Genomic DNA, 19963 nt, shown 5'->3' with positions numbered 1-19963 from the left:
CTATTTCACTAACTTCTTGAGTGCACATTTCTTTATATGGTACATTTTCAAGTGTGCAAAGCCTGTTACATTCTTTTGGGAACATACAACTAATAGAGATGTTGACTTCAAGTGACTCAAAAAATCTTAAGATCAGCTGTCTTAAATTAATGTGTTAGCTAAAACTGGCAATTTATCTGGTCAGTGAACAGCGTTATTAGTCTTCAATGTTTTGTTGGTAATATTGGAAACACAAAATTTAGTTTACAACATTCTGACATTTAAGAATTTTTACCAAATGACATATGACATACAAATCCCATGAATATGGGACAGGCAAACTAAATGTGTAATTAAAGAAGAATAAAGTTCACAATTATAAAGGTTTTCTGAGCAGTTACGAGTTTTGTTGTGAAGGGAAAATCATATATGCAGTACACAGAGGATTGATATAAAAGGTGGGTAGAAAGATTCTGAAGGGAGAATAAAAAACATGCATTTACTGAGGAGAAGTAGATTTTCCATGTAACATAAATATTAGTGACTAAAAATTTAACTCTCACACTGCTTTAAAAAAGCTATCAAAGTCTGGATTTCATATCATCAAAGGCAATCTATTATAAGCTCTTAAGTAGGAGGGCAAAAAAAATTATGTTTAAGAAATGCTGTGTAATACAAGTACTTGAGAATGGATTGAGGTCTGAACAGTGAGGACAGAGTTGGGGGGAAGAAGTGGCAGGACAGAGTTAAGCTAGAAAAGTCAACTAGAAAACTAGTTAACAGTCCAGCTGGGAAGTTATGAAGGCTTCCTTATGGATGTAGGATGGGTTGAAAAAATGTTGAAGGTAACAGTCTTTAGGATAATAGAAAGCAGAGACTTAATAGGGTCATTGATAATGATGCATTAAATTACAAAGATGGTGAACTGGAAAGAATGTTAATCATCTTTTTCATATATTAAGTTTCAGGTTTCAGAAGAGATCAAAGTGGAGAAGTCTTATAAAGAACTAGAGAGGTGAAAGTGGTCAAGACTGGAGAGACAGATTTTGAAGTCCTCAATATATAGGTTAAAATCCAGTAAATGAGCAAGTTACTCAAGTGGGTAGTGAAAGGGCAGAGTTCCTAGGAGTGCAAACTGAGGAAATAATAATAGGAAAGGCCTGTACTGAGGAGAATACTTGATGAAAAAAGTTGCAGCAAGGAAGAAGATTTTTGTGGAAATTAACCACGGAGGACAGAAGAGAAATAGGACGATAGGTAAAGGGGAGGAAAATTCATCATTTCAGTAGGATTATTTTCTGTGAAAAATAGATTCTAATTGTATTTGAAATAAATTTCGAAGTTCATTTTTCAAAGTGTCTTATTATTTCACCAATTGGACAGAAATTAGTTGTTACTTTTGAGTTCTGTGTCGTCATTGATTGTTAACATTCATCTAATAATAATTTTAAATTTAATTAACCAATTGCTCAGTTTTCAGTTTCAGGTAGAAGATAAAATTAAATGCTTTTAAAAATATGCCATTGATCTATATATGCATTTTATATATACACAAACACATTTTGTACTTTATTACATAAATTTCAAACGTGGCTCAATTACCGTTTCTATAACTTGTTTAAATGAGAGGTGCTTTACTAGTAACAGGCAGTGCTTCTCTCTGACATTGAAAAATATTAAAAGAATGATAAATCAAAATCTGATTTTATTTAGTCTCTAAAAAATTGAGAAATATTTTGTATTTTGTATCTAATTTAAATTTAATTTCCACGTGTAAAATTGGAATCTAAAACCAGTTTTAATTTCAAATGTAATGACTGGACCAACATAGTCCATGATTATTATATTCTGACTCCAACTTATTTTTTATACATTTTTTTTAGGGAACTCACTCTCTTTTGGAGTAAATTACAGCAAAGAGTAGAACCATCTATACAAGTGTACCTAGAAAGATGTCGGCAACTTTCTCTGTTAACCAAGACGGTGTATCACATTTTCTTCCTGATTAAAGTTATTAATTCAGAGGTAAGAATAACCAAGCTATTTTTCTATATTAATTATCTTTAATAAAAAACTATTATTTTGGCACCTCTTCCAGTGACTTTTGTTATTTCATTTAGAGTTTTGAACATTGCTTTTCTTAATTAGTCTTATAATAGGCATTTGATATAGAAAAACTTAAAAATACAAATGAGAGCCAGGGGTTTGCTCTTGACCTAAAGAAAAGTATCATTCTACAATTTTTACTCCTAGGTGTTAACACTATTTTGATAATTTGGCTTTGTAGAAATTTAGAAAGTATAAAGAGAAATATAGAGATAGCTTCCTTTACTAGCAGTCTGGCAGATTACATTATCTAAAAATCCTTCTACAAAATGCCCCAAAATACTTGATGAAATAAAATAAACATTTCTTTTGATGTATAGCATCTAAGATTGCAAGGGGATTAGGGGAAATCCATAGGCCCAAAATGAAGAGGAACTTAAAAACTGGAGCAGAAAGCTTAAGCTGCTGCTGGGTATTGGGATATGTTACTACTTGCAGTAACTAAGGGGTTTGCGCATTGGGACAGGAGATAGCTTTATGGGGATAAAAGATAAGATTTTGGGCCCTCTTACGTTGGGGATTGCAGCTGAGCTCTCTGGCCCCCAGCCCCACCTGGGAAGTCCTAGAATTTCATTGAAAAAGTAGACCAAAAAAATACTACTTTTTAATACAGATAGATGATAGGGAAGCTTGTGCATGTCCTACTGAGCTGTGGGTCAGAGAAGGAAAAATGTTTCCCTTAAGAAGTTGTAACCATAGGTCTACCCCTCACACAGATTTGGGATCTAAATTTACCCTATTTAGGGGCACCTGGGTGGCTCAGTCGGTTAAGCGGCTGCCTTCGGCTCAGGTCATGATCCCGGGGTCCTGGGATCGAGCCCCGCATCGGGCTCCCTGCTCGGCGGGGAGCCTGTTTCTCCCTCTCCCTCTGCCTATTTGTTCTCTCTCTCTGTCAGATAAATAAAATCTTTTAAAAATAATAATAATAAAAATAAATAAATAAATAAATTTGCCCTATTTATATAGTCTAGAAATCCCCATGCCGAGTAAGTAATGTTTAAGAAGGTAAAGAGTGGAGTACTGGGCTGGTAATACCTGGCAGAATGCAGAACTTCTTTGGAGGGACATATACTTAGTGCAGGATCCTCAGGTAAGCCCCGCTTGAGATGAGTTCATGTCAGGAATTATGGAACATGAAACAGTTTCTCATGAGGGAATTTTGGCAGAGAAAAAGAATAGGATTAAATATACAAGGATAGACACTATGAATTATGTATATTTAAATACATAGGGGCCCCTGGGTGGCTCCGTCATTAAGCGTCTGCCTTCGGCTCAGGTCATGATCCCAGGGTCCTGGGATCGAGCCCTGTGTTGGGCTCCCTGCTCCGCGGGGAGCCTGCTTCTCCCTCTCCCACTTCCCCTGCTTGTGTTCCTCTCTTACTCTCTGTCAAATGAATAAAATCTTTAAAAAAAAATAAAGACAAATAAATTTAACCATCAAGACTTATACAGCAGGGGCGCCTGGGTGGCTCAGTCCGTTAAGCAGCTGCCTTTGGCTCTCAGTCATGATCCCAGGGTCCTGGGATTGAGCCCTGTGTCGGGCTCCCTGCTCAGCGGGGAGCCTGCTTCTCCCTCTCCCTCTGCTCTCCATCTGCTTGTGCTCTCTCTCTCAAATAAATAAAATCTTTTAAAAAAAGATTTGTAAAGCATATGAAACAGAGTGGCATGAATGAATTTCAGTAGAGAAATAGAATTATTTGCCTAACACTTTAACACAATTATGGAAAGTTCTATAAAATACATATATTTAAAGATTTATTTATTTATTAGAGAGAGAGAGAAACAGCATGAGAGGGGAGAGGGTCAGAGTGGAAGCAGGCTCCCCGCTGAGCAGGGAGCCCGATGTGGGACTCGATCCCAGGACTCCGGGATCATGACCTGAGCCGAAGGCAGTTGCCCAACCAACTGGGCCATCCAGGCGCCCTTAAAATACATATATTTAAAGATATAAAATAATTAAAGCATGAGAAAGACACTATCAAAGTGATCAAGCAGATTTTAAAGTCAAAAGAACTTTTAGAAATAAACATAGTCATTGAAATGAAAACACTTATTAATAAGTAGATTAAACAGATTAGATAACAAGTGAAGAGGAAAGTGATAAGCAGAGGTTGCACATGTGTTTCTAATTATCTCAATTGGAATCCACATTTTACAGATTTTTTTAAAGATTTTTTTATTTATTCATTTGAGAAAGAGAAAGAGAGGGAGGAAGCACGAGCAGGGGAGAGAGGGAGAGGGAGGAAACAGACTCCTCACTGAGCCAGGAACCTGACACAGGGCTCGATCCCAGGACTCTGGGATCATGACCCAAGCTGAAGGCAGCTGCTTAACGGACTGAGCCACCCAGGTGCCCCAGAATTAATTAATTTTCTTATAGTAACCCTTATAGTATTAATGCAGTTGGTTTCCATTTTAAATGTACACAGAAGACATTTTCCAAAGTTGCTGCCATTGCATAGATTGGGGTGCTAAACAGTGTTTAGAAATCCTTAACATGGATGCAGCATGATGGAGAGGGAGAGAGAAAATCTCCATCACAGGACCCTGAGATCATGACCTGAGCCAAAATCAAGAGTCAGACGCCTAACTGACTGAGTCACCCAGAAACCCCAAGAAGTATTTTTTAATTCATCTGTAATTTTTTTTTGAAAGGAGAGACTGGAGGATACTCTCCTGTCCCTCTTTAAAAGTAACTTTTAAAATCTGTAGTTGGTCAATAAATCTTATATATATCTTCACTTTTTCTCTTGAAATAATTTTTTTCTTTTTTTTCTTTTTTTAAGATTTTATTTATTTGACAGAGACACGGCAGGAGAGGGAACACAAGCAGGGGGAAGTGGGAGAGGGAGAAGCAGGCTTCCCGCTGAGCAAGGAGCCTGATGCGGGACTCGATCCCAGGACCCTGGGATCATGACCTGAGCTGAAGGCAGATGCTTAACGACTGAGCCACCCAGGCGCCCCTTGAAATAATTTCTTTTCAGGAGAATAGAATTTCTCTTTCAGGAGTAAAGAACAGGAGTGGATTCATCTGCTTTCTAGTTCTTTTTCTACCAACCTTGTTAATTCATTCTGATTTTTCATTTTATATATTGTAATGCTGTAGTTAAAAAAATGAACTTAATAGTAAATTTCTTAAAAAATAACTGTGCAATTTATTTATTTATTTTTTTTTTTTAAAGATTTTATTTATTTATTTGAGACAGAGAGAATGAGAGAGAGAGCACATGAGAGGGGGGAGGGTCAGAGGGAGAAGCAGACTCCCTGCAGAGCAGGGAGCCCGATGCGGGACTCGATCCCGGGACTCCAGGATCATGACCTGAGCCGAAGGCAGTCGCTTAACCAACTGAGCCACCCAGGCGCCCATAACTGCAATTTAAAATATAGGTTGTGCCACTGCTTTATGTCTAACTTGAAGAGCAGTATAGCAAAGTGGAAGGAGCTTGAAACTAGAAGCCAGACAGATTGGGTATAAATCTCGACTTTCTCTTGACCACCTGGTAACTCTAACCAGTTTGTATTTCATTTCTTACTTAGATTAATCAAGGAGATTAGGTAAAAGTGACTCTCCTCCCTCAACCTTACACCCCTCTCACGAGGAGATTGTGTTGGAGAGGGAAAAACTTGGACAAGAGCTACACTTTCCATTATGGTAGCCAGTAACCACATTTTAGGTGCTCAGTAGCTCCATGTGGCTAGTGACATATTGAATAGCATAAAGAATACTTCTGTCATCACGGACAGTTCTGTTGAATAGTATCTTTCTGGACAGACTTTTTTTCAGAAGTAAAGTCCAAAAAAAAGCAGTTAAAAGCATGAATAATAGCTTAGAAAGTTGGTCCGGGAGAGCTCACCTATTCACAAGAATAACTTGCAACTTGCTAATTAAGTACTCTGCCCCAAAAATCTTGTTTCCTATTGAAAAAATGTTTTTCCCTTTGTTTTTTACTTTCTGAAATCTGATCAGAGGTTTTCTTTTTTTTAAGATTTTATTTATTTATTTGAGAGAGAGAGAGAGAGCGCATGGGAGAGAGCACAAGTGGTGGAGAGGGAGAAGCAGGCTTCCCATCGAGCAGGGAGCCTGATGCGGAGCTTCATCCCAGGACCCTGGGATCATGACGAGCTGAAGGCAGCCGCTTAACCACCTGAGCCACCCAGGTGTCCCTAGAGGTTTTATCTTAAAACTAGAATCATAGGGGCGCCTGGGTGGTGTCTCAGTTGGTTAGGCATCTGACTCTTGATTTCAGCTCCAGTCAGGATCTCAGTGAGAGCGAGCCCTGCTTTGGGGCTCAGTGGGGAGTCTGCTTGAGATTCATTCCCTGTGCCCCTACCCCCAGTGGCATGCGTGCGTCACACTCTCAAATAAATAAATATTTAAAAAACAACAAAAAGTAGAATCATAGATTATTATTATTTTAGGACTAAAAGAGACCTTAAAGTTAATGCTCTAGTGACTAGGTTCTGGTATAACTCCTTATTTTTCACGTGATGTAATTTAGTCTCAGGGTTAGTGATTTGGGTTAATCGGTAGCCCTCTATGAGAATTCCAGGAACTATTGAAGACTATTGGCTGGTTTATTCATGCTTTTTCCTAGACCCTTGAAATTAAAAGTTGAAAAATACAGCCCTGCCCTTAAGGCTTTCATAGTCTACTAATGGAGACACACAAACAGTTGTAATATGGTATGGGTCTTTCAGTTTTGGTGGAGTGCTAAGACTCCTGTGAGAGCACATTGCTTAGCACAGTGCCTGGTATAAAGTAGTGCTGAATGAATAAAAGAGGTGGGCATTCTAACCCGCTTGTCTGTGTTGACTCTGAGTGAGGGGAAAGTGTTTCTAGTAATAGAAAAAGCATAGAAAGTGGTGTACAGAAAAAAATTTTCTCCTCTTTTCACTACTCACTGAATACTTTGGGTCATCAAGTGTGTGGGGATTTTCTCCACATCAAGCAGATCTCTGATTCTGTGGACACCAGCTGGGTATCCTACAACTTAAATCTAGCACTGTTTACCTGGAGATAGCACAGTCCCATAAGACTGCCACACACACACCCCTCTTCAGATGCTAATCACAAGTCCAGTTTGTCACCTGTGCTTCTGACCAACTGGCTAAAATCAAAAGTTCCCACAACCTCCTCCTCAGATTTGATTAATTTGCTAGAGTGTTCACAGAATTCAAGAAGACAGTTTACCTACTAGATTACTGGTTTTATGAAAGGCTACAACTCAGGAAGAAGCAGATGGAAGATATGCATAGGGCAAGGAGCAGTCTGCCTTCCCAGATCTCCACATGTTTACCAGTGCAAAAGGTCCCTGAACCCCCCTTCTTTTTGTGTTTTTAGAGAGGCTTCATTACATAAGCATAATTGATTAAATCATCAGCCACCATTGGCGATTGATTCAGACCCCAGCTTTTCTCCCTTCCTTGGGGGTGGGGGTGTGGGCAAGAGCTGAAAGTTCCAACCCTCTAATCACAGGTTTCTTCCCCTATCAGCCCCCGTCCAGTGGTTATCTAGGGGATTTCCAAAAATCGCCTCATTAACATAAACTCTTTTGTAGTTAAAAGGGCCTTATTAATAATAGCACCTTTTCATAGTTTAAGGCTCTGGAGCTATTTCAGGAGCTGGGAACAAAAGATGCCCTTACAGCTCTAATCACTTAGGAAATTACAAAGGTTTTAGGAGCTATTTGCTCGGAACCCTGGATGAAAACCAAAATATGTATGTATGTATTATATGACAGTATCACAAGTGGTATCAAGACAAATGAGAGAATGGCATATTTGAGGAATTACAGTTAGCTCAGTTTACCTGGTATATAGGCTGTTTGGGTAGGGCAAAAAATAAAAGATGAGTCTAGACCAGATGAGGTATTATTAAAGATTGTGAAGGCCCTTTTGTATTCCCCATTAAGAATATATTTAATTCTGAGGTACAAAGGTAACCATTTAAGAATTTTAAAGCAGGGTAAGACGTGATGCTGTGTGTGGATGGAGAAGGGCTAAATAGGATGTACATGGGAGAACTAATCAGTCTGTAAGCCTCGGGTAGCTTGGGGCCAAGGATACTAGGCAGTCAGAGGAAAGGAACAGAAAAGTGGGGGGTTACCAAAGATAAAACCTTGTATCTTTCAGAAGGTCGCATCATGATGGATCATTGTCAGTCGTGGGTGAATCTCTATTCCTCCTCTGAATTTTTAGCACTTAGCTTTCTTCTGCTCCTGTCACTCTTAAATTCAAGTTGGTGTTATCAGTAACTTCTATTAACTAATGATATGAATTAAGTAGATTTTTATAGGCTAATTGCTTAATCAACATATTTATGGGAACTTACTAATTCAAATTCATCTTTAAAAACACTTGTTATATACCTAGCAACAATTTTTAATCACAGAGATGAAAACAAGAATAAAAACTTTGTTATAGTTTTGTTGGCATTAAGATTTCACATTTAATTACAACATTAAGATTTTTTTTTTTTTAAAGATTTTATTTATTTATTTGAGAGAGAGAGAACACATGAGAGGGGATAGGGTCAGAGGACGAAGCAGACTCCCTGCCGAGCAGGGAGCCCGATGCGGGACTCGATCCCGGGACTCCGGGATCATGACCTGAGCCGAAGGCAGTCGCTTAACCAACTGAGCCACCCAGGCGCCCACAACATTAAGATATTTTTGAAGCAAATTTATTCAAAGCCATTTGCCCTTAATGAGTTGAGATGCACCCTTGAATCCAATAGCAGACTGTATTAGAATAGAACTGTTGAATTTCTCTCTGAAATAATCTTAGTTGCATTTTATAAACAGTAAGTAGAATTTTTGAATCTGCTTTTGTTGTTTATGAAGGGATCAGCAGTCACATGACAGAGAATAGTTACAGTCCTCTTCCTCAACGCAGATGGCATCCGCAAAACCCGTTTCCTGAATCCTTTCTTAAAATCATTTCTTTCTCCATCATTTCCTGAATTCTCTAAATAAATACAGCCTTTTCCAGAATTCTCGTTCTGTACATATCTACTAGTCCTTCTGGTATATGTCTACATTATCACTTGAGATCATCTTTATGGTTGACTTGACCTTTGATTTCTCCAAGACGTCTTCTCTCTAATATGCACCTTTCGTCACCACATGTCTTTTTTTCCCCTTCATATTATGACAGTGACCTAATTATCCATTATTAGTAGTAGCCCCTAAGGCATGTAAGAGAGGTGCAGATATTTTGCTGTAAAAGTTTTCTGGCTCAGATTTATCTCAGAATAGTAGAAAATAACTATACAGGTTTGACGTAAAAGCTGGAGACAACCATGTGGTCCCACTTCTTTCCCTGTTGTCCTTTCCTCACTGTCACTTTAAAAAATAGGTCTTATATCTCTTCTTGTCCATTTTCTTCTTGGTCTTTGTGCCCTTGCTTTTCCTAGAGTCAGGCCAATTTAGTATCCTCCCCTCACTTTTCCTACTGGCCCACAAATCTAAGCTTCTGTTTTAGTAAAATATTTTATTTCCTTCTTAGCCTTTGAAAATACAGACCCTATCAGCTTTTTTTACTTATTTCTTTTCTGCCTTTGATCTTGTATAATACATATTCCATTCTCATGAATGTGGCCACATCTTAATAGCTGGCTTATTTCTTATATTTATGTTCTCTTAGTCCTTTTAAAACCCATTTTTATCTCTTTACTACATATATCTTCAGATGACTCTTAACCTTCATTACTGCTATCTTATAATAATAGTTCAAGATACTTATTCAAAAGGAAAAACATTTATTGTGTCTCCTTGTACTTCTAATTTTTAAGATAGTTCAACAGTGAGGTATGTGATTTGGCATTTAGCCAATGTATAATAGAACTAGAATCCCCCCTATGAAGGATCAAATTACTTTATTCTGTTAAAAATGAAAATCTCCTTTCATTACTAGTAAGTTAGGAAATACAGGAACTTTCTCAGTTCTGTAATTGGATTAAGAGGGTTTTTATTTCAGAAGGATTGTAAATACAAACTTAGGAAATAAGATTGGTGATAAAGTTGATATTTATTGATTATTTCCTTATGTTCCAGTACCATTGTACTAAACTATATCAGATACTTTAGATGCATAATATTCATTAATGCTCACAGCAGTTTTATGAAGTTTAAATGCTATTTTGATCTTTATAAGTGGGCTGTGAATGGTTAGAGAAGTTAATAACTTCCAAGTTTGCCTAGCTATATTAGATGACTTTATACCCAGGTCTTCGCTTTGTTCCCAGTGCTTATCCTTTTTCTGCTATTCTTTACAGTTCGTTTTACACACACATGCATACACAAGGCTAAGCTACAGTGCTTTAGAGGAGGCAGCATTTCATATGTTGCTGCTGCAAAATTTGAGAATAGCAAACGTCAGTTTCAAAATTACTAAATTCACAAACCTGTGTTAGTATAGATTAAATTAACATTTCCTATTTGCTTTTTCACAGACTGAAGGGGCTGGACTTGCCACCTGTATAGAATTATGTGTAAAAGCTCTTCGTTTGGAATCTACAGAAAATACTGAAGTGAAAATATCTATTTGCAAGACCATTTCGTGCCTGTTGCCTGATGATCTGGAAGTTAAACGTGCTTGTCAACTGAGTGAATTTCTTATTGAGCCTACAGTAGATGCATATTATGCTGTGGAAATGCTGTATAACCAGCCAGATCAGAAATATGATGAAGAGAATCTTCCAATACCAAATTCTCTACGCTGTGAGCTCTTACTTGTATTGAAAACTCAGTGGCCCTTTGATCCAGAATTCTGGGATTGGAAAACATTAAAACGACAATGTCTTGCATTAATGGGGGAAGAAGCGTCTATTGTGTCTTCGATAGATGAACTAAACGACAGTGAAGTTTATGAGAAAGTAGTGGACTACCAGGAAGAGATTAAAGAAACTTCTATGAATGGACTTTCTGGTGGAATTGGTGCTAATTCTGGCCTTCTTAAAGACATCTGTGATGAAAAGCAGAAGAAGAGAGAGATAAAACAATTAAGAGAGAGGGGATTTATTTCTGCTAGGTTTAGGAATTGGCAAGCCTACATGCAGTATTGTGTGCTATGTGACAAAGAATTCCTTGGTCATAGAATAGTACGACATGCTCAAAAACATTACAAAGATGGGATTTACAGTTGCCCTATATGTGCAAAGAACTTCAATTCTAAAGAAACTTTTGTCCCTCATGTCACATTGCATGTTAAACAATCTAGTAAGGAGAGACTAGCAGCTATGAAACCATTAAGAAGATTGGGGAGGCCACCTAAGATTGCAACTACCAATGAGAATCAGAAGACTAATGCTGTGACCAAGCAGGAACAGCGGCCTATAAAAAAGAATAGTCTCTATTCAACAGACTTCATAGTATTTAATGACAATGATGGTTCAGATGATGAGACTGATGACAAAGATAAATCTTATGAACCAGAAGTGATCCCAGTCCAGAAACCAGTACCTGTTAATGAATTTAATTGCCCTGTAACTTTTTGTAAAAAGGGCTTTAAGTACTTCAAAAATTTAATTGCTCATGTAAAGGGGCATAAGGATAATGAAGATGCCAAGCGCTTTCTTGAAATGCAAAGCAAAAAAGTTATTTGCCAGTACTGTAGACGGCATTTTGTAAGTGTTACTCATCTTAATGATCACCTACAAATGCACTGTGGCAGTAAACCATATATCTGTATACAGATGAAATGTAAGGCTGGTTTTAATAGTTACGCAGAGCTCTTAACACACCGAAAGGAACATCAAATCTTTAGAGCAAAGTGTATGTTTCCTAAATGTGGCAGAATTTTTTCAGAAGCTTATTTACTGTATGATCATGAAGCACAGCATTATAATACCTATACTTGTAAGTTCACAGGTTGTGGTAAGGTTTATCGTTCTCAGAGTGAGCTAGAAAAGCATCTGGACGATCACAGTACTCCTGAAAAAGTGCTGCCTCCTGAAGACCAACATACTTCATCTGGAGATTGTGTTCAGCCTTCTAAAGTGAATCTGAACACAGAAGTGAGCATCAAGAAAGAGGGGTCTATGCTTCCCTCAGAAAATAATATTGAAAACACCTTACTGGCAGATAGAAGTGATGCTTGGGATAAAAGCAAAGCAGAATCAGCTGTGACCAAACAAGACCAGATTTCTGCATCAGAGCTCAGGCCAGCTGATGGACCATTGTCAAATGGTTTGGAAAATCCTGTGACTACTCCTCTGCTTCAGGCCAGTGAAGTAGCTGTATCCATTAAAGTGTCCCTCAATCAGGGGATCGAGGATAACTTTGGAAAGCAAGAAAACTCAGCTGTGGAAGGCACTGCTGAATCACTGGTCACAGACTTACATACACCAGTTGGAGATACTTGTAATATTTTGTGTCGTCCAGGTTTTCAAGAAAGAAAACAGGATTGCTTTAATGAAGCCCAGATTACCCAGAATTCTTTAGTAAATTCAGAAACCCTCAAAATAGGTGACCTTACCCCACAAAACTTAGAAAGACAAGTGAACAACCTGATGACCTTTTCTGTGCAAAATCAGGCAGGATTTCAAAACAGTTTACCAGCTTCCAAGTTTGAATGTGGAGGTAATGTTAAAACATCATCCAATCTTTATAATTTATCTCTTAAGACATTGGAAAGTATCACATTTGTTCCACCACAGCCCAACCCAAGTAGTTCTTTAGGAACTCCATCAGTGCCTCCAAAAGCGCCAGTTCAGAAATTCAGTTGCCAGGTTGAGGGATGTACTCGAACCTATAATTCTTCACAGAGTATTGGGAAACACATGAAGACAGCACACCCTGACCAGTATGCTGCATTTAAAATGCAGCGCAAAAGTAAAAAAGGTCAGAAATCTAACAACTTAAATACACCAAATAATGGAAAGTTTATTTATTTTTTGCCATCACAGGTGAGCAGCTCTAACAATGCATTTTTTACACCACAGACCAAAGCCAACGGGAATCCTACTTGTTCAAATCAGTTGCAGCATGTCTCGCCTTCCATTTTTCCAGCTCATTTAACAAGTGTGTCAACTCCACTGTTGCCCTCAGTGGGAAGTGTCATAAATCCAAATATACCTTCTCAGGATAAAAATGAACAAGGTGGTGGTATTATATGTTCCCAAATGGAAAATTTATCTACTACTACCTTGCCAGCACAAATGGAAGATCTAACCAAAACAGTTTTGCCTTTGAATATTGACAGTGGCTCAGATCCTTTTCTTCCTCTACCTGCAGAAAGTAGTTCAATGTCTCTCTTCCCTTCACCAGCAGATAATGGGGCTAATTCTGTTTTTTCCCAACTGGAAAATAATACAAATCATTTTTCCTCACAGATTGAAGGAAACACTAATTCCTCCTTTCTAAAGGGAGGTAATGGTGAAAATGCAGTTTTTTCTTCACAAGTCAGTGTTGCAAATGACTTTAATAGCACCAGTGCCCAACAGTCTGCACCTGAAAAGGTTAAAAAAGACCGTGGGCGGGTCCCAAATGGGAAGGAAAGAAAACCCAAGCACAACAAAAGGGCTAAATGGCCTGCAATTATCAGAGATGGGAAATTTATCTGTAGCAGGTGTTACAGGGCTTTTACTAATCCCAGATCTCTGGGTGGACACTTGTCTAAGCGATCTTACTGTAAACCACTGGATGGAGCAGAAATTGCTCAAGAACTTCTACAGAATAATGGACAGCCTTCTCTTCTTGCCAGCATGATTCTCTCCACAAATGCAGTAAATTTGCAGCAGCCGCAACAGTCTACCTTCAGTCCAGAAGCATGTTTTAAAGATCCATCATTCCTGCAACTTCTTGCTGCTGAAAATCGCTCATCAACATTTTTACCAAATACATTTCCTCGGACTGGTGTGACTAGCTTTAGTACTGGTGTTAGTCAAGAAGGAAGTGAAATTATTAAACAGGCTTTGGAAACTGCTGGCATTCCCAGTACATTTGAGGGTGCCGAAATGCTTTCTCATGTTCCAACAGGTTGTGTTTCAGATGCGGCACAAGTAAGTGCAACAGTGATGCCAAATTCAGCTGTGCCACCCCTGTTGCAGACTGTATGCCACCCAAACCCCCTGCTGACAAACCAGAATAGGACCCCAAACTCCAAAACTTCCTCCATTGAGGAATGCAGCAGTTTGCCTGTTTTCCCAACAAATGACTTACTACTGAAGACTGTTGAAAATGGTTTGTGTTCTAGTTCATTCCCTAATTCTAGTGGGCCATCACAAAATTTTACCAATAACAGTTCACGTGTTTCAGTTATAAGTGGTCCTCAGAACACGAGGTCCAGTCATTTAAATAAGAAGGGAAACAGTGCTTCGAAGAGAAGAAAGAAAGTTGCTCCTCCCTTAATTGCACCTAATGCTTCCCAAAACTTGGTAACAAGTGATTTAACAGCAATGGGACTTATAGCAAAGAGTATAGAGATACCAACTAGTAACCTCCATTCAAATGTAATTCCAAATTGTGAGCCTCAGGGTTTGGTGGAAAATCTAACACAGAAATTAAATAATGTTGACAATCAGTTATTTATTACTGATGTGAAAGAAAACTTTAAAACCAATCTTGAGTCCCATACAGTGTTAGCTCCTTTAACATTAAAAACTGAAAATGGTGATTCCCAAATGATGGCTTTGAATTCGTGCACGACTTCAATAAATTCTGATTTGCAGATTTCTGAAGACAATGTTATACAAAACTTTGAAAAGACTCTTGAAATTATTAAAAGTGCTATGAATTCTCAAATACTTGAGGTAAAAAGTGGATCTCATGGTGTTGGTGAAACATCACAGAATGCTCAAATAAATTATAACATTCAGCTTCCTTCAGTAAACACTGTACAAAATAACAAGTTACCTGATTCTTCTCAGTTTTCTTCCTTCGTAGGTGTCATGCCAGCAAAAAGTAATATTCCTCCGTCTGAAGTATTACATAAGGAGGATCAAATACAGGAAATTTTAGAAGGCTTGCAGAAATTAAAATTAGAAAATGACCTGTCCACTCCAGCACCCCAGTGTGTACTAATAAATACATCAGTGACACTGACTCCCACTCCTGTTAAACCAATTCCAAATGTCACAGTTGTTCAGCCAGTTTCTGAAATGATAAGCAACATTCAGTTTAGTGACAAAGTTAATAAACCGTTTGTGTGTCAAAACCAAGGCTGTAATTACAGTGCTATGACAAAGGATGCTTTATTTAAGCACTATGGTAAGATTCATCAGTACACTCCAGAGATGATTCTTGAAATTAAGAAGAATCAGTTGAAATTTGCTCCATTTAAATGTGTAGTACCTACCTGTACAAAAACATTTACAAGAAATTCTAATCTCCGGGCGCACTGTCAGTTGGTCCATCATTTTACAACAGAAGAAATGGTAAAGTTAAAAATAAAACGGCCTTATGGAAGAAAATCCCAGAGTGAAAATTTGTCAGCCCCACGAGTTACACAAGTAAAAAGACAGCTAACTATGACAGAGGAAAATAAAAGGGAATTGCAGCCTGCTTTAGACTTGGGAGCAATGAAGGAAAATGCCCTTGGTAATGTAGCAGTGATCCCAGAAAAACAACTTGTAGAAAAAAAAAGTCCTGAAAAAACAGAAAATTCCTTGCAAGTGATCACAGTTACTTCAGAACAAGGTAATACAAATTCTCTCACAAACATACAAACCAAAGGACGGAAAATTAGGAGACATAAAAAAGAAAAGGAGGAGAAAAAACGCAAGAAGCCAGTTTCTCACTCCCTTGAGTTTCCAACAAGATACAGTCCCTACAGACCTTATCGATGTGTTCACCAGGGTTGCTTTGCCGCTTTTACTATACAGCAAAACTTAATTCTGCATTACCAGGCTGTACACAAGTCAGATCTACCTGCATTTTCTGCAGAGGTTGAAGAAGAAAGTGAAGCTGGTAAAGAAAGTGAAGAAATTGAAACTAAACAGACTGTGAAAGAATTTCGATGTCAGGTGAGTGACTGTTCTCGAATTTTCCAAGCAATTACTGGCCTGATACAACACTACATGAAACTTCATGAAATGACTCCTGAGGAGATTGAAAGTATGACTGCTTCTGTGGATGTTGGGAAATTTCCATGTGACCAGTTAGAGTGTAAGTCTTCATTTACCACATATTTGAACTATGTTGTTCATCTTGAGGCAGATCATGGAATTGGGATAAGGGGAAGTAAAACTGAAGAAGATGGCATATACAAGTGTGACTGTGAAGGCTGTGACCGTATATATGCAACTCGGTCAAATCTCCTCCGACACATTTTTAATAAGCATAATGACAAACACAAAGCTCATTTGATTCGGCCAAGAAGATTAACACCTGGTCAGGAAAATATATCAAGCAAAGCAAACCAAGAAAAGACAAAGTCTAAGTATCGGGGGACAAAACACAGATCTGGAAAGGAAGGAATCAAAATGCCTAAGACGAAACGAAAGAAAAAAGATAATTTAGAGAACAAGACTGCAAAAATTGTGCAGATTGAAGAAAATAAGCCTTATTCTCTGAAACGTGGAAAGCACGTATATTCTATAAAGGCTAGAAATGATGCCTTATCTGAGTGTACAAGCAGATTTGTGACCCAGTATCCATGTATGATAAAAGGATGTACATCGGTTGTTACAAGTGAAAGCAATATAATTAGACATTATAAATGCCATAAATTATCAAAGGCATTTACATCACAACACCGTAATCTTCTCATTGTCTTCAAACGGTGTTGCAACTCACAACTAAAGGACACTTCTGAGCAAGAAGGTGATAAGAGTGATGTGAAAAATTCTGACACATGTGTATCAGAGAGCAGTGATAACTCCAGAACAGCTACAGTTCCACAGAGAGAAAGTGAAAAAAATGAGAAAGATGAAATGGATGAGCTAACAGAATTATTTATTACAAAATTAATAAATGAAGATAATGCAAGTGTGGAGACCCAAGCTCATACCTCTTCAAATGTAAGTAATGATTTTCAGGAAAATAACCCCTGCCAGTCAGAAAAACAAAAAACAAGTAATTTGAAGAGAGTTAATAAAGAAAAAAATGTCTCCCAAAATAAAAAGAGAAAAGTTGAAAAAGCAGAACCAGCATCGGCAGTTGAGTTAAGTAGTACGCATAAAGAAGAAGAAACTGCTGTTGCAATTCAAACCACGGAGGAGCATACTGCATCTTTTGACTGGAGCTCATTTAAACCAATGGGATTTGAAGTATCATTTCTGAAGTTTCTTGAGGAGTCTGCAGTGAAGCAGAAGAAAAATTCTGACAAAGACCATCCAAATAGTGGAAATAAGAAAGGATCCCATTCAAATTCAAGAAAAAATACTGATAAGACTGCTGTGACTGGTGGAAATCATGTATGTTCTTGTAAAGAAAGTGACACCTTTGTACAGTTTGCCAATCCATCACAGCTTCAGTGCAGTGATAATGTAAAAATCGTTTTAGACAAGACTCTTAAAGATTGCACTGAACTTGTGTTAAAACAACTTCAGGAAATGAAACCTACCGTCAGTCTGAAAAAACTTGAAGTACATTCAAATGATCCAGATGTGTCTGTTATGAAAGAAATTAGTATGGGTAAAGCCACAGGTAGAGGGCAGTACTGATAACTAATGTACTATAAATACATTATTTACGGTTTTATTTTAAGTAGGAAGCCATCAAGCATGCTAGAGTTGTGAAACTTTCTCATTAATTTTTGTTGCTGACATGAATTAACCTGGCCAAAAAGAAAAAGAAAAAAAAAAACACATGACATTTGTCATGTAAAACTTTTTTTTTTTATCCCTATGGGACTTGAGGAACAGAATCAATACTTCAGATATTGTAAATAGTTGAGCTACACCTCAAATTTCTATCAGCCAGTTCCCCTTTCCATGAACTAAATTGAATTATCTGTGTGATTGTTATGTTTCACCAGGTCACTGCTCATGTAGAACAGTAGTCTGTAGATATCTTTTTTGTACATATTTATTACTGTAAATCATTTGCTGCCACCAGCAGTGTGTAAGTCTAAACTATTAAATGACACATTTATATTTGGAATTTTAATTTTTAACTAAGTGATCAAGTTTTTAAAACTGTTCTTTTATTGTTTTAAATTAAGAATTTTTTGAACTAAAAGTAGAAACTCTGCCATGGTTCATTGATTTTTTACATAAAACATTTATTTACAAGATGATCTCAAAATTACTTTTCACAAAGTAGGCACATTATATCAACACCTTGCTCTGCTTTGTAAATTTATCCTCCAGGATTTGGGGATGGTATTCATGTGAAATTATAGCAGATTCTTTAGCAATTTCCTATAGCTACAGGTTTTTTTCAGTGCTTCTAATTGGATATAGTTACTATGATTCCATGAAATATAATGGAAATGTGAATAAAGAATTTACTACATCAAAGATTTTAAACATTTGGTATTAAAAAAAAAATCCTTTGTGAATGTGATAGAAACTAGTAGTGTGGAGCAGTGTAAATATTTGAGGTGGTGATTTGTGAAGTAGCCCAGTATTGCCTTAAATAAAATCACATTTCATTTCTTGTTTTATACATGTGATCTTATAAAGTTTTTTTTTTTTTCCATTTTCTGAGATTTATAGATTGGTGTATAGCTTTAAACTGTATAAACTTTTGTGGAAAGATTTTTTTAAACATTTTTATAAATCTTAAAATTGGTATCATCAAAGTGAGCCCATCTTGTGTTTATAAAATGCAAGAGTCCTTAACATTTATAATTACATAGATGAAACACTTTCTATAAGGAAGTTGGATGTTTTGATTTTACTGTTTATAGATGTTAGATTGTACAGATTTGTATTTTCCCACCACATCTAATGATACTTTTTTCATTAGATTGGTCTTCCAGAGCAGTATTAGTTGTTATAATTGATTATTTTGGTTATTCAGTATATAGTTAGCTCTTATGGTTTAGCTTTATTCACCATATTTATACTGTGGATTCACGGCAGAGATAGAGGTTATTTCAGGAGAGTTTATTACCTTCATTTGAAGTCCAACTAAAGTCAGTACTGGAAACAAAAGAAAACATCTTTTGAATTTACTTTTGTTTCTGTTTGCCATAAATAGTAGCATTGATTTTTGACTTTGTGTTTGTTATAAACCAGTTGCATTCACAATATTATTAGCCTGAGATATTGACAATGTTGTAATAATATGAAAATGTGTATATTCCCTGTGCAACATCAGATTTGCAGGAAAAATGAAGCACTTAAATTGCTGGTACTCTGAATAAATAAGCATGGTCAAGGAGTGAATTATTTTCTTTTGGAAAATATTTTTTTAAGTTTTATTAAAGTATTATAGTTTTATTTTTAGGGCCTAATGGGTTATATTGAATAGTTGGTTTCACCTCCTTAAGGTTTATTACCAATATGCATAAAACTTGACACATTAAAATCCCTTCCCTTTGGTAAGCCCACTGTTATTTATTAAAATAAAAGTTGTTCTTATGGGTAATTAATACATGTTTTTTTCCTAAATTAACAATAACTTAACTCTGAATAATTTTAATATTAAATTTTTGTTAACAACTGAATGTTTCCGTACAGTTTTCTTGGAAGTTGACCTAGTTCTTAAAGATAGGCATTTGGCAAAACTGCCCTAAACAGTACAATAGCAAGGAGATTTATTTCTGGTAAATGTAGTGATGAGCCACTGTTAAGTGAAAATACCATTGTATTGGGGCTTTTCTTTTGCTCATTAGCTCAAGAAAATTGACCCTTAGACATTTCTGTATTGTTCTACATGTCAGGAGAAAGTTTGCCAACACTGAATTAATTTTTTTTATATTCCAGGTACTGTTTGCTAAAAGTAATTATGGCAGAGTGGGCTTTTTAGCATGGAACAAAAATCAAGTT

General features: G+C 37.0%; 1 protein-coding gene across 1 annotated transcript in view; it reads left to right on the top strand.

The window, feature by feature from the left end:
• Positions 1–19600, top strand: part of ZNF292 (zinc finger protein 292) — an 84957-nt gene extending 65357 nt beyond the window's left edge. Inside the window, exons 7-8 of the mRNA XM_021693336.1 lie at positions 1863–2004; positions 10538–19600. Coding sequence (XP_021549011.1) covers positions 1863–2004; positions 10538–17689 — 7294 coding nt within the window. The 3' untranslated portion in view covers positions 17690–19600. The remainder of the gene's footprint in view (positions 1–1862; positions 2005–10537) is intronic.
• The last annotated feature ends 363 nt before the right edge of the window (positions 19601–19963 follow it).

This window comes from Neomonachus schauinslandi, chromosome 8 (assembly GCF_002201575.2).
Source record: "Neomonachus schauinslandi chromosome 8, ASM220157v2, whole genome shotgun sequence".
Classification (NCBI taxonomy): Eukaryota; Metazoa; Chordata; class Mammalia; order Carnivora; family Phocidae; genus Neomonachus; species Neomonachus schauinslandi.
This window is presented reverse-complemented; position numbering and strand designations above follow the sequence as displayed.